Source organism: Bubalus bubalis, chromosome 5 (assembly GCF_019923935.1).
Source record: "Bubalus bubalis isolate 160015118507 breed Murrah chromosome 5, NDDB_SH_1, whole genome shotgun sequence".
NCBI classification, from domain to species: Eukaryota; Metazoa; Chordata; class Mammalia; order Artiodactyla; family Bovidae; genus Bubalus; species Bubalus bubalis.
In genome coordinates, this window is record NC_059161.1 from 90,935,670 (window position 1) to 90,951,632 (window position 15,963).

The 15,963-nt window shown below is 38.8% G+C and overlaps 1 protein-coding gene across 17 annotated transcripts in view; it reads left to right on the plus strand.

Moving 5' to 3' along the window:
• DLG2 (discs large MAGUK scaffold protein 2) overlaps window positions 1-15,963 on the plus strand; it is a 2,352,634-nt gene that overhangs the window by 509,272 nt on the left and 1,827,399 nt on the right. For all 17 annotated transcript variants that reach the window (XM_045165939.1, XM_045165929.1, XM_045165926.1 and 14 more), the window contains one exon: window positions 9,904-9,978. In XM_045165939.1, the coding sequence (XP_045021874.1) occupies window positions 9,904-9,978 (75 nt within the window). The remainder of the gene's footprint in view (window positions 1-9,903; window positions 9,979-15,963) is intronic.

Genomic DNA, 15,963 nt, shown 5'->3' on the forward strand with positions numbered 1-15,963 from the left:
CTCATCATAGTTAGTTTATCCAGGTAGCCAAATGATTAGAAAATATTTTAACATGACATATTCAATCCTCTTATGTACTGGTTAGCACCTCTGCTAACCCAGGCAAATGCCTGCTTGGAGAGTCACAAGAGATTTTGGAAAACGTGATCATGACTCAGGCTTGCCATCACTGTCTCCTGAAAAACTCGCTCTCTCAGCATTCAGCTTCCTTTGGAGAATGGGTCAGCAGCATTTTTCTCATTTGCAGAAGAGCTGAATGCATGATTTCCCAGCACAATGTCAATCTTACTAAGGATTTCTTAAGAAACTAGTTAGGCCAACTCATTTTAAACATCTTTGACACCTGAGAAAATATTAATGAAAGGAAGCAAGTACGAAGATAAGCCCAGGAAGGGATAAAGTTGAATATTGAGGAATTAAGCCCAAAATTTAATGACAAATGTTAATGCTGACCATGAGTGGGTTTTTCATCTGTAGTAGATATCTTGAACAAGCAGGATGTAGTACTAGAAATCTTCTTATTTGGGCTCTCCGTTGTTACTTTAAAACTTCTTAAATCAGAGTAGAGTTGATGAATGATATTGTGTATTATATGTGTACAATATAGTCATTCACAATGTTTAAAGATTATACTCTGCTTACTGTTTTTATACAATATTATCTATATTTTCTGTATTATACAATATATCCTTGTAGCTTATTTTATACAAAATTGTTTATTTAAAGCTTCTTAGTGTCAGTGATCCCTACTTTGCTGTCTTGATGAAAACTCCAGCAGTCCTTGACTTTCCAGGTACTTGCAAAGAATTAAAAGTCCTACAGTCACTTAAAATCACAAATACAGCCTCAATTAAGTAATTAAAATTGTCCAGTCTCAAATATTAATCAGAACTCTGAACACTTTTCCTGATTAAATATTCTCTTTTTCTAACGATGGGGTCTTCAGATAGAGTGTCTGCTTTGGGGTAATGCTATAGGTAGGGCTTGGTATTTTTTTTTTTTTTTTCTTCTTCTTTCTCATTTGCTAGTTGCTTATTGATCCCTCCAGGTTTGAAGTATGGTAGGGAAATTAAAAAAAAGGAGAGCAGAAAGTTATTACCCTGGGATTGTCATATTTTTTGCTCTCTGAGCCTGACATCATCATAATGATAATAATAACAAAACAAAGAAAATAGCTGACACTTACGTAATGTTATGTCTAGGAATAATTTTAAGCACTTGTATTAATTCTTTTAATCTTCATAACTGAGACAAAGAGAATTTAGCAATAGACCCTGGGTCATCATTGTTGTGGGTCTTAGGGAGTTTCTCTTTCTGGGCCTGCCTAAATTTCCTGTGGGGCTACCCTGGTGGCTTACTGGTAAAGAATCTGCCCACCAATGCCAGGAGACACATCCCCTGGAGGAGGAAATGGTGACCTACTTCAGTATTCCTGAGTGTGAAATCCCATGGACAGAGGAGCTTGGCAAGCTGTAGTTCATGGGTGGCAAAGCATCTTTATGGCATATTAGGAAACTAATTGGATGAAAATCTTTATTTCTTTAAGTACAATTATTTATATACATATTTGTATACACAAACATGTATGTATGGATGAATGTATGCTGCTAAGTCGCTTCAGTCGTGTCCCACTCTGTGTGACCCCAGAGACGGCAGCCCACCAGGCTCCCCCGTCCCTGGGATTCTCCAGGCAAGAACACTGGAGTGGCTTGCCATTTCCTTCTCCGATGCATGAAAGTGAAAAGTGAAAGTGAAGTCGCTCAGGTTGTCTACTTGAAAGTTATACAGTCGTGTCCAACTCCTAAAGACCCCATGGACTGCAGTCTACCAGGCTCCTCTGTCCATGGGATTTTCCAGGCAAGAGTACTGGAGTGGGGTGCCATTGCCTTCTCCGGGATGAATGTATACATACACATTATATAGCTCTATAAAATCAATGATTTGAAGGTATCCTAAAGAGTTGTGTTTTTCCCCCAATTTTTTTGAAATTTATGTAAATATACTAAAGCATATATTACTCAGTTCAGTTCAGTTGTTCAGGTGTGTCCGGCTCTTTGCGACCCCATGAATCACAGCACGCAAGGCCTCCCTGTCCATCACCAACTCCCGGAGTTCACCCAAACTCATGTGCATCGAGTCGGTGATGCCATCCAGCCATCTCATCCTCTGTCATCCCCTTCATTCTCCTCCTGCCCCCAATCCTTCCCAGCATCAGAGTCTTTTCCAATGAGTCCACTCTTCGCATGAGGTGGCCAAAATATTGGAGTTTCAGCTTCAGCATCAGTCCTTTCAATGAACACCCGGGACTGGTCTCCTTTAGGATGGACTGGTTGGATCTCCTTGCAGTCCAAGGGACTCGCAAGAGTCTTCTCCAACACCACAGTTCAAAAGCATCAATTCTTCAGTGCTCAGCTTTCTTCACAGTCCAACTCTCACATTCATTCATGACCACTGGAAAAACCATAGCCTTGACTAGACGGACCTTTGTTGGCAAAGTAATACCTCTGCTTTTTAATATGCTATCTAGGTTGGTCATAACTTTTTAATATGCTATCTAGGTTGGTCATAACTTTCCTTCCAAGGAGTAAGCGTCTTTTAATTTCATGGCTGCAGTCACCATCTGCAGTGATTTTGGAGCCCCCCCAAAATAAAGTCTGCCACTGTTTCCACTGTTTCCCCATCTATTTCCATGAAGTGATGGGACCAGATGCCATGATCTTCGTTTTCTGAATGTTGAGTTTTAAGCCAACTTTTTCACTCTCTTCTTTCACTTTCATCAAGAGGCTTTTTAGTTCCTCTTCACTTTCTGCTATAAGGGTGGTGTCATCTGCATATCTGAGGTTACTGATATTTCTCCCTGCAATCTTGATTCCAGCTTGTGCTTCTTCCAGCCCAGCGTTTCTCATGATGTACCTGCATATAAGTTAAATAAACAGGGTGACAATATACAGCCTTGACGTACTCCTTTTCCTATTTGGAACCAGTCTGTTGTTCCATGTCCAGTTCTAACTGTTGCTTCCTGACCTGCATACAGATTTCTCAAGGGGCAGGCCAGGTGGTCTGGTATTCCCATCTGTTTCAGAATTTTCCAGAGTTTATTGTGATCCACACACTCAAAGGCTTTGGCATAGTCAATAAAGCAGAAATAGATGTTTTTCTGGAACTCTCTTGCTTTTTTGATGATCCAGCGGATGTTGGCAATTTGATCTCTGGTTCCTCTGCCTTTCCTAAAACTAGCTGGAACATCTGGAAGTTCACGGTTCACGAATTGCTGAAGCCTGGCTTGGAGAATTTTGAGCATTACTTTACTAGCGTGTGAGATGAGTGCAATTGTGTGGTAGTTTGAGCATTCTTTGGCATTGCCTTTCTTTGGGATTGGAATGAAAACTGACCTTTTCCAGTCCTGTGGCCACTGCTGAGTTTTCCAAATTTGCTGGCATATTGAGTGCAGCACTAGTCAGCAAACATGTTTTCTAGTAATTTTCAGTTCAGTTCAGTTCAGTCATTCAGTTGTGTCCGACTCTTTGCGACCCCATGAATTGCAGCACGCCAGGCTTCCCTGTCCATCACCAACTCCCGGACTTCACTCAGACTCACGTCCATTGAGTTGGTAATGCCATCCAGCCATCTCATCCTCTGTCGTCCCCTTCTCCTCCTGCCCCCAATCCCTCCCAGCATCTGAGTCTTTTCCAATGAGTCAACTCTTCGCATGAGGTGGCCAAAGTACTGGAGTTTCAGCTTTAGCATCATTCCTTCCAAAGAACACCCAGGGCTAATCTCCTTTAGCATGGACTAAGCATTAATTCTTAAATAATGATGTTTACAATAATTCATCCTTTAAATATAATTATTCCTTACATTTATACCATACTACATCTCACAATGTATTTGGAAACACAGTAGTACAGTCATTTTAGTTCTGCCATAGCACTTAATTTTGCCCCTTGGAAACATCATGTTTTAATCTCTTTTTCTTTATCTGTCAAACACCTGAGAGTTTCGGAAAAGATGGGAAAGATACCTTATGTGCTTTTCCAGAGACCAAACTCAGGAGAACCTCTTGAGTTTTTGTTTGTTTGTTTTTATAGGATCAAGGATAAGCCTGGGTCCCTCTAGGTCCACTCTGTGGCAGGACTCCCTGCTGTCCATAAGCTGTGAAGTAGAAATAAACGAGGGGAATGGCTGAAGTCTGCTTTCCCTGTAGCATAGAATCATACTCGCCCTCATTCCTAGGTTTCTGTGACCCCAAATCAAGGGATTTCCTCACCAAGTCCAAGGACACCTTGGTTCACTATCAGCTGGTGCATGGCATCCCTTTAGTTGGAAGGCCCTCTACTCATCCTTTCACTCCTACAATCTTCACTAGAAAAATGAAGTATCTTCTCTATAAAGCAATGCCTGACTCAGTCACAGTTCAAGAGTCTAGCCTTTGGCCTTAGTTTGTCTGCACCGTTTTTCAGGGTCCTTGCTCATCCCTTGCTCCTGATCCTAAAAATGGATGAGATACATCTTTTTCCTCTGTCCATGTCACTTTTTATTTATATCATATGGTATACCATATACCAGCTTTCATTATATAATAATTTCATGATTATTAGTGGCCCTTTTTCTTGGATTGAGAACTTCTCTAGACATAGACTGAGTCTTGATATATCCTTATTTCTAAATAATACAATAGCTAATTTATTAATGAATATTTGTTGACTAAATGAATAAATGAATGAGTGGTCCTAGTTTTTAATCCTGTTTTAAAAGTAACATGTTGCATTATATCTCCTAAAATGTTGGGTGCATTTTAAGAGAGGATTTAAATTTTAATATCTCTAAATTCTGTTATCTCTATATATACCAAGCATGTATGAGAAATGAGTGGCTGAATAAATAAGTTTGTATATAGTACTATTATATGACGCTTCTGAACACAGGAAAAAATTCTATGATTATGAGAATCATTTTATTATGAATAGAACAACAGAGGTTTTTAGTTTTTTTCTCTGCTTTTAGAAGAACATGCTGTTTTGAATGAAGCATTTAGGTCAAAATTTTATTTGGGTATATCAATTCTTATTCTACCACACACAAACTTGTTCTGAGGATTAAATGACTAAAATGTCACTTTGTTGTTATTTAGTTGCTCAGTTGTATGCAACTCTTTTCGCGACCCAATGGACTGTTGCCCACCGGGCTTTTTTGTCCATGGGATTTCCCAGGCAAGAATACTGGAGTAGGTTGTCCTTTGGTTCTCCAGGGGATCTTCCTGACGCAGGGATCAGATCTTCATCGGCAGGCGGATTCTTTACCACTGGGGAAGCCCATACAGGCACTTCAGTTCAGTAGCTCAGTTGTGTCCGACTCTTTGCGACACCATGAACCACAGCACGCCAGGCCTCCCTGTCCATCACCAACTCCCAGAGTTTACCCAAACTCATGTCCATTGAGTCAGTGATGCCATCCAACCATCTCATCCTCTGTTGTCCCCTTCTCCTCCTGCCCTCAACCTTTCCCAGCATCAGGGTCTTTTCAAATGAGTCAGCTCTTCGCATCAGGTGGCCAAAGTGTTGGAGTTTCAGCTTCAACATCAGTCCTTCCAGTGAATGCCCAGGACTGATCTAAACTCCAAAACACTGTAACAAATGTAAGCCTCTGATACACAAAAAATTTCTACTCTCTCTGGAGATGGAATGGGTTGAGTGAAAAATCTTTATAGCATTTTCTTGAAATTCTTTGTGGTTAGATATTTATACAATCAATCTGAGATGTAATTGTCCAGCATTTTTGGCTCATTTGCTCAGGATATTCTGGAATGAAATATGTCAAGATAATTAAAGTCAAAAAAAGACAACCAACAAAGATGAGAGAGCTGGAGACAGCATAATATTTTAAAAAGACCAAAACTCAATAGATAGTTTTGTCTCTTAAGAAAACATGTTTTTCAGAGTTAGCTTTTCAAATCCCTAAATTCTGGTTAAGTCATATATCAACAGTCTAGAGGCATAAATATTCAGTGTCGATGGATGAGAGGGAAAAGGGAAAGTGAAATCTGTCTTTAGGGTAATTTGGAGAGAGACTGGCCATTGAGGGAATTCTAATGTTTCCTCTTGATTTTTGACCTAAGAATTAACTTAAAAATAGACTAGAGAGTGTCCTTTCCCCTAGTATTTATACTGATTCTTGCTGGCCTTCTAAGGGCTGTGCTGTGCTTAGTTGCACAGTCATGTCTGACTCTTTGTGACTGTAGCCCGCCAGACTCCTCTGTCCCAGGCTCCTTTGCCTGGGGATTCTCCAGGCAAGAATACTGGAATGGGTTGCCGTGCCCTCCTCCAGGGAATCTTCCCAACCCAGTTATCATACCCAGGTCTCCCACATAGCAGGTGGATTCTTTACCTTCTGCGCCACCAAGGAAGCCCATAGCCAATAACCCCAAACTCCGTTTTGTTGCCCGCATTAAATATTAGAGAGAAAAATACTAAAGATGGAGAAGGAAAAATTCTAGGAAAAAGAGAATTTTTAACCTTTTGCTTCCCTAGCTGTGACAGTTCCCTTGACCTATGTTAGATTCTGTCTTCTTTAGAAGTAGAATAAAGGGGTAGGTAAAACCTGAGGTTGGGGTTTTCAGTAAGGACACTGAGTGGAAAACTCTTGTGAGAGTGTTTGGTCCAGTAGCTCTTAACCTTTATTATCATGCAAACTCACAGAGAACTAACCATATCCTGTGCTAACAGTGGATCAGAATGATAGGGATCCTCAACGGAGGATGTACCTCTTTGGAGGAGGAAACAGATTAGATTATTGAGAGGAATATAGGTGGCTATGCGCTTCTCCGATGGCTCAGCTGCAAAGAACTGCCTGCCTGCAATGCAGGAAACCAGGCTTTGATCCCTGGGTTGGGAAGATTCCTGCAGAAGGGGATGGCAACCCACTCCAGTATTCTTGCCTGGAGAATCCCATGGACAGAGGAGCCTAGCAGGCTGCAGTCCATAGGGTCACGAAGAGTCAGACAGGACTGAAGTGACTGAGCACACATGCGGCACTCACATGGGTAGATATGTGAGTGGATCAAATAAAATCCTCTCAGTTTATAAGTGAGAAAAATAAGGTTTGAAGTGTTAAAGTAACTTCCCCAAAGTTCCACAAATAGATTCATGGAGACACTAATGAAATCTAAGATCCCAACTTCTAGTCTAATCTTATTTTTTTCTAGTCACACACTGTAGATTACAAAATAATATATGTTTTCATAGCATCTGTCTTCAGTAGGCCTTTTTATGTTATCTGTCCCTGTGTGGTCATATTGTTAATTTTCGTAATTAAAGCACCGATTAACAATATGATCACATATTGTGTGTGATCATATTGTTAATTTTCATGGTTAAAACACCAATGGGCTTCCCTGGTGGTTCAGTGGTAAACAAACCTGCAATGGAAGAGACCCAGGTTTGATCCCTGGGTCAGGAAGATCCCCTGGAGATGGGAATGGCAACCCACTCCAGTATTCTTGCCTGGAGAATTCCATGGACAGAGGAGCCTGGTAGACTACAGTAGTCCATGGAGTCGCAGAGAGTCTAACACTTTCACAATGAGAAGGCCTTAATATCTGAAACTCAGGTAATAGTGAGACAAGAGACTCCGAGAGAGTTCTGTCTTTCTTTATTCCATGGTATATATCCATAGAAATTTAAACACTCCTTATTTATGCCCCCCATCACATTTTATGAGTACTCATATTCCTACAACTAAGCACAGCTCACTTATTTATTAAATTTTGCCTCTTTACCATGTGCTCCATAAAAATATACATTATCTAGATATAAAAAGAGCTTATTATTACTACTATTACTACTAATAACTATTATGAATTACTACAAAAGACACATTCTTCACCACTAACATTATTTGGTATGACTTCTCATAATTAGAAATAATAGCTAGCATTTTAATAATGCTTTCAAATTTCAAAAAGCTTATCTTTATATGTAGGTAAATTATATTTATCTGACTTATCCTATCAGAAAAGGAAAATAAAATTGTCCTTTTACTTTGCATGTCCTTTTTCATAAAGTCCTTACAAATTGTGATAGTTATCTGAAGCAAATCTTTATCATCTGAGAGCAGTCCTATGGATTTGTATATGCTGAGTCACTCAGTCATGTCTGACTCTGTGACCCCATTGACTGTAGCCCGCTGGGTTCCTCTGTCCATGGAATTTTCCAGGCAAGAATACTGGAGTGGGTTAGCCGTTTCCTTCTTTAGGGGATCTTCCCGACCCAGGGATTGAACCTGCATCTTCTGCACTGGCAGGAGAATTCTTTACCACTGAACCACGTGGAGAGCCCTGTGAATTAGGCAAGATACTAATTCTGTTTTATGGATGTGACTGCCAGACTCACAGCACCTCCTGGCAGCGGGCACGTGGTAGAGCTTAGCTTGAAATTGTGGTCACCTGACACCAGTCCAGGGTACCTTATATACCCTGTTGGTACTTTATGTCATATTTTGATTTAAACAAGAATACTGAGCCTGGAGATTGATGATCTAAGTGTATTTTTATGGTGACTTTATCAATAATCACTCAAACAGCATTTCAGAGTTTAGTGATGCCTTAAAAATAAATCACCTAAATAAAGGTTGCTCTGAAAAGCTTACAAATCACAAAATAAGATTCTTAGCACAAGTACTGAATCCAATACTTTGTTCCAGTTAAATTAGACATGTTAGGATCATTGATAAGATGAAATCATGTTAGTTGATGACATGTCTTAAGCTCCATTAAACAGAAAATGAAAAATATGAGCTTCTCATAGAAGGAGCATGCATGGGCTGCAGAGTCAGTCAGATTTTTGCTGCAGTCTCAGTTATGCTGCTTTCCTGTAGGATAACTTATAGATGAGTTTCTTACCCTCTGTGAGCCTCAGTTTTTTCTTCCGTCAAATGGGCATAGCAATACTTCTGTCCATATTTGTTTTAGCAATGAGTGATAAAATACTGAATCCAGAATAATCCTTAGCATATTTAGTAGTTCACTAAATCACATCTGTGGTTTATATGATTATTGCTAATATTGTTAGTAATTTTTATGTATTATACTTGAGTGTGCAATAAAATAAGAGATAAAGTTTCGTTATAATCATTTCCTCCCCTTTTAGCACTAATCAGAGCTCTTATTACAGGATGGAGCTGTATTGCTGGTTAAAAGAAAGCACTTCATTTTCTCTAAAAGGCCAATTAGCATTGAATTTATAGGAGTTACAACAAGAGAATAGGTTAGCCTGAGACATTTCTTATGTATATCTTAAGTGAAATATCTCTTATATGAAAAGTACTGCCTGACAAATGGTTTAGAATGTTAAATCTCTGTGCTCCTGGTTTCAATTCTTTGCACCTCAGTCTCTGATCTGACAAGAAAGGCCTCTAAAATCTATCTTGTCCAACTTTACTTTCTCTGGTTCTATGAAATGCCCTAGAGAGATCTTCACTACTAGTTCACAGTCTGGAAGGGGAGATAAGTAAACACATCTTTCTGTTACTTGGCTCAAGTGGTCTCACAGGGATACAGGATGTATCAGGGTCCTCGGGGAACCCAGAGGAGAGACCAGGTCTGCCTCTGGCTTTGGAGGCTTCTCAGATGGTTCCTACCGGGATCTGAAAGACCAGCTGCTGAGAAAGCCTGATTCCAAAACCCCAGGATTTAGAGTGATACAACAAAGCAAAGAATAGTTTCTTGGGCCTTGATAAGAGTAGAAATAACATACCTCGTTTCTTTCAGCACTGCACCAAAAAATCATCCTCAAAGATTTCTTCTGTACTTGTAAATATGGCAATAAATACATTGATGATAAACCTATCAATGGTATATATTGCTGCACATAGTATATAGAACATAATATCAGTTTTATTTATTTGCAGCAAAACCAAGGCAAGTGTCCAGCCCAGAACTGTTCGGTGGAAGGTCCTGCTTGGATGCCTGTTCACCACTGTACTGTAAGTTACTTGGATTATTCTAAGATTGGCCAGGTTAAGAGATAATTATTTTTATATTTTGGAACAACCTTCATGGAATGTGCTAGAATACACTCTGAAATTCTAGAGTTCAGCAGACCTTTTGAAAGGAGAAAGAATGTCTCCTCAGAACGCTTTTCATTATAAGAAACACCTGTGACTAGGGATTGCGTGTATTTCTTTTTGGAGTGAAAGCAAATTGCAAAGGATTTGTCTAAATGGATTATAGATGGTTTACAATTGAATAGTCTTTGAAATGAATATATTTGCCCATTTATTTTTCTTAGTAGCTGCATATTCATGAATACTTGATTTTAGATGCCTTAGAGAAAGATTCTTTCTCTTCTTCCATTCTTGTGTTGACTGTTTAATAGTGATGAGTACACGGATTTGCAATTTTCAACTCTTCGTGTTATAATAATAGACTCTGCATTTGTGTGAAATCTTCCATCACAGAATTTTCAAGTGCCTTAGAAACAAACAGGTACTATGTCATTATTCCTGTGTAGCAAATGGAAGACTTAAATGCAGAGGAACTAAGAACAGTGCACGAATTCTAAGTCTGGGAATAGATTCTGGACACCCTGACTGTCCTTTCGTGAACTCACTCTGCTAAGCTGTGCTGTGAATAAGTGAAGAAAGTGACTGATTCATATGATTCTCTTATACATACATTGCCCGATAGAAAGGACAGTGGTTCCTCTGGGAACTGTGTGTGCTGTAACTGACAGTTTGCAAGTCATGAAATAATTTGTGTGTGATGAGGACAAAAAGTTCAAAGGTTCCTTTTGAGACATTCCCCTCGTTTGACCCACCTTGCAGGCAGTGTAAAGTGATATGTGGAACTCTTTAATAAATACCCTCATCTTTTGTTGAGGTACAGGCTTCTGAAAGGCGCAGCTGCACTATCATAGCATGACTGATGACTGTTAAAAGGCAGTAGGTCTGGGGGAGCCTGCTTCTCACACAGATTGTGTGAGAAAACGGAAGCTTGTCTCTTTGTCTTTTGTTTATCTGTGGAAGATGAGATGGTAGGGTCAGCTTTAATGAAGGAGAGACGATGGTGGTAAATTTTGGAGGCATTTTTGCAGTGTGGAAGCAGCTGAGATTTGCTCGAGACTCGGAGAATAAAAATGTCACACTTTTGTGAGCAGATGGTCAGAAGGGAGTGTATGCTTAGGGACTCTGCTGATGCCAGAGAAAAGATGAGCTTTAATAATTCTATTTCTTCATCAATCACTGCTTTTATTGTATCCCTGATGATATTATTTCACAATTACTGATTTATATGTCTGTTTCTACAAGGAAATCATGTACTCTTCAGGGTCCTAGTATACCTACATCTAGGTAAATCCCTGAGTTCATGGTAGGAGCTCTGTGAGTGTAGATTTAATAAATGCATCTTCAATCTGTTGATTTCCTGTTTATAATATAAGCTTCAGTAAATTTTTTACAGCCCTCATATTTCTTGCTGAAGAAGAATAAATATATATTTTACTTTCTTAGGTGGTTTCCATTTCTGACCTTCAGGTGTCCTGTTATACTTTTTCCTTCAGAGTGTGTGTTTTGAGGGATTTTGTTCTCATACTAAACAAAATTTTGTCATTTGATTCAGCTGTGCCAGGCACTGTGGCAATTGCTAAAGATGAAAGATAAGATAGTGATTGCATTTTATCAAACACATTCATGTAATCCAGTTAATAGCTGATCCTCCAGAATACTGATAATTCCATCTCCAAATAAAATAAATTTGACATTATAGTTATTTTGTGTAGTCTTACTGCAGGAAAGTCCATTATTAGAATTCTGTGTCTTATGGTTTAACAAAACAGTTGAGCCTTCATGATTGCCTTGGGGTTGGACCATTGAGGATCTGAGAATCCCAATTGTCTTCCTGCTGTAGGACACTAAAGATCAAATATGGAGATGACTACATTTAAGATCCTTCCTGAGGATCACAAGTGTGAAGGGCCAACATTGAAATCTGATGTTCAGTTCTATGGTTAGGTGAGGGCATCAAAAAGATGTTTCTTCTTGCTCCTGCTTTACAATTGGGAGCTACTGTTTACATAGATTTCCTTTGCCATTTACTTAAAAGTAATAGTGAGCTGGCCAAGAGGTTCATTTGGGTTTCTCCATATGATGTTACAGAAAAACTTTTTGGCCAACCGAATACATCTCCTAGTGGGGCAGACACTTTCTGCAGGAATTGTGCAACCCATAATGATTCTACTTTCTCTGTTCAGTAACTCCTTTCTGCAAAGGTAGGCACCTCACAGCCGTGTTTGGGCTCTCTGAGTCTATCCCGGGCCGTGACTGACTGATCCAGAGCTAAATATTTGATTCTGGGTGAGCCAGTTGGATTCTGTCTCCTGGGTATTTTAAATCTGTACCAGAGAGATATGAAACTGATAGCCATCAATATTGAATCATATGAATGATAATAGTTTGGGAAACAACCTGTGAACTTCAGTTGCTAAAATTCCTTGAGCTGCCAAGTAATTGCCCTTTGAGGTTTTGCTTCCTCAAATCTTTCTTTGATTTTGTGAAAAGGTCCCAATAATCTGCTGATAACCAGTAAGTTACTTTTTTCCGTTAAGTTGTATACATTTTTTTTGATAACTGTAAACTATTCTGTACTGGGCTATAACTGATTAACGATGTTGTGGTAGTTTCAGGTGAACAGTGAAGGGATTCAGCCATACATGTTCATATGTCCATTCTCCCCCAAACCCACCCCCCACCCCAGTCCAGGCTGGCACATAACACTGAGCAGAGTTCCATGTTAGATTTTATTTTGTTTGTTTTGAGAAATTTATTGTTCTTTGATTTATTTGTAGCCAAAAAGTAAATAAAACTCCCTTAACTAGTATCCCCTGGTCAGCAACATTTATGGAGCTCCCGCTAGAGTTAAAGTTGATGTAATGAGTAGTAATCTCAGACAGAAAGAAGTACTCAGAATCGTGGGATTTTGATAATTTATAATAGTCCATCCATTTCAGTATTTGGTTATATACACTAGGTGGGTACATAAAAATGAGCAAGGAATAATTTGGTAATGACTTAATCCACATTCTAAAGTGAAAAGTATGGATGGTTAACTATACAGTAGTAAAAAGCATCTTTACATAACAAAACTGTATGAGATATGTAAAGTAGTTCTGGTATTAATTTTCATTTTCTCATCTCTCAAGAAATAGAGAAAATCTTAGTCTCCTGTGTTTAACAGAATGTCTTATTAGTCTCAAATCCCCCATGGACTGAAGCAGGTTATAAATAAATTAATACATACTTGCATTCATAATAAATAGATAGTTTCTGTTATCTTTGTGCATTTTTAAAATTCACTTGGGGCTGGTGCACTGGGACGACCCAGAGGGATGGAATGGGGAGGGAGGAGGGAGGAGGGTTCAGGATGGGGAACACATGTAAACCTGTGGCGGATTCATTTTGATATTTGGCAAATCTAATACAGTTATGTAAAGTTTAAAAATAAAATAAAATTAAAAAAAAAAATAAAAAAAATAAAATTCACTTGATTCTTTCCTACATTTCTATCCCTATTGCCTCATTCTTTCTTGGTGTTTTGTTCTAGGATGATTGTATCCTTATAATTGGGCTTTATTACTTTTTTCAGAACAGTCCTGATCTTTGTGTGTTCATTTGCCCTCAGATTCATTTTAAATGCAGAGCTTTTGTCACTGGTTTTTCCAAGAAAATTTATCCCTCCAAATTGCTTTGCAGATGCTTAACAACAGCTACCTATTGCCTCAAAAATGACTTCTATTACTTCTTGCTCATTCTCTTCTAGGAGGCTCTCTTTTTTGGCACCTCATATCTCTGTAATAATGGGACCAAGAAGTATTTTTAAAGACTTTTCCTTTTAGACAGAATTACAGTGTACAGATTGTGATTCAAGCTGGATAGAAAATTTACCTCCAGTAATTATACAGAAATCTGGACACATTTATAATTCCTGAATACTTGTAAGTGAAATATCTTTTCTAGTGAGAAGTGTGACAGTTTTATTGTTTACTTAACTCTCCTCCTATGGCTATATTAAACACTAGAATGATAGCCTTCCTTACCTCTGTACTTTAAATTTAGTTGGGTTGTGTGCACATTGGTTTATATGATCACAACTATGAACACAGTGGTTACTTGAACCCCTGCCACTTATTAACAAATGAGAAGAGACCCATAGGGTCTGGGACTCAGGTGAAGACAGGCAGGTCTCTGAATCTGGAGTGAAATAGGCTAAGAATTAGTTTTTGGCTGTTGGAAATAAAGAACCTTTGACTTGACCAGCTGCAGGAGGCTTGACCAGCTGCTGCTGTTCAGGGCAGGTCTCTGGTCCACTCAGTTTGACTCTGGCCTATGTATGGGTTGGGTCACCTCGAGGAATGTCCCCAAACACAATCCTTAATTGTTAAGCATTACTCAGAAATGGCTGTAACATATTATTTTATTGATTGGACATGTGGTGTATCAATATATAGAATAATTGTGTGCTTGCACACCCCTTAATTCCTGGAAATTTAAAAAGAGTATCATGAGAGGAGTTTCGAAAAGCTAAGTTGAAAATAAAATCTCTGCTATTATGGAGCTTATCATGGATATCGTTATATCTACATATCTCTATTGTTATATAATATTCACCTATAAATAGATATGGGAAATATTTTCAAAAATCATTTAAGCATTCGATTAAGCAAATATTAGAACATTGTACTCTGAATATATCAATTTTTATTTACTCATTCAAGAAGCACTTACTGAGCATAGTTTATAAGTTGTAACTAACCCTTCAATTCCTTGGGATAGAACGGGGAAAAATACCTGCATATAATCATTATAATGGGTAATACTTGGTATATAATGGTCTATAGTGCATGCTGAGTCAAAAAGTCATTTCCAACTCTTTCTGACCTCATGGATTATAGCCCACCAGGCTCTTCTATCCATGAGATTTTTCAGGCAAGAATCCTGGAGTGGGTTGCTATTTCCTTCTCCAGAGGATCTTCCTGACCCAGGGATTGAACCCCCATCTCCTGCACTGCAGGGGGATGCTCTACCACTGAACCACCCGGAAAGCCCATGATCTGTAGAAAAAACTATAAATTCTCCAAATGGAGATTTACCTCAAGATGGATTTTAGAAGACAGAAGATGCAATATTTGATGATAGTTAAGTATAAGAGCTTTAGAACTGAATAAGATTTGTGTTGGGCTTCCCTGGTGTTTCAGATGGTAAAGAATCTGCCTGCAGTGGGGTCACCAAGAGTCAGACATGACTGAGCAACTCACTTTTGCTGTTTTCACTTCAAAGTTTGTGTTAAAATATGAATTCTGCCACTTACTTGTCTTTATAACTTTGAACAATTTGCTTAATCTCTCTGAGTTTGCACCTGTAACAAGATATTTTGAGATTTAAATGAGATAATGCGTATCAAGTGTTAATACACACCAGGCATATGGTAATTGCTTGAAAACTGGTAAAAGGAAAAAAAAAAAAAAGATAGGTCATTTTAGAAGAAAGTGATGGGGGATAAACTGGTGAGGGAAAGCATTAAAACAGGCAATAAATCATCATTAACTGAGGGCTCTTTATTTAGGAGGGCTTTTTTTTCTGAAGGGCTTCCTTGGTGGTCCAGGTAGTAAAGAATCCTCCTGTAATGCAGGAGACATGAGTTCGATACCTGGATTGGAAAGATTCCCTGGAGAAGAGAATAGCTACCCACTCCAGTATTCTTGGCTGGAGAACTCCATGGACAGAGGAGACTAGCAGGTTACACTCTGTGGGGTCACAAAGAGTCAGACACAACTGAGTGGCTAATACATTCTTTTGAAAGGAATTCAGGCTGGGACATGAAGTTTCCATGAGTTAATACACAACTCTTTATGACTATGAAAAGAGAAATCTTGAAGCTCTTGAAGATAAACATTTGCCCTCTGACAGGAAAGAACT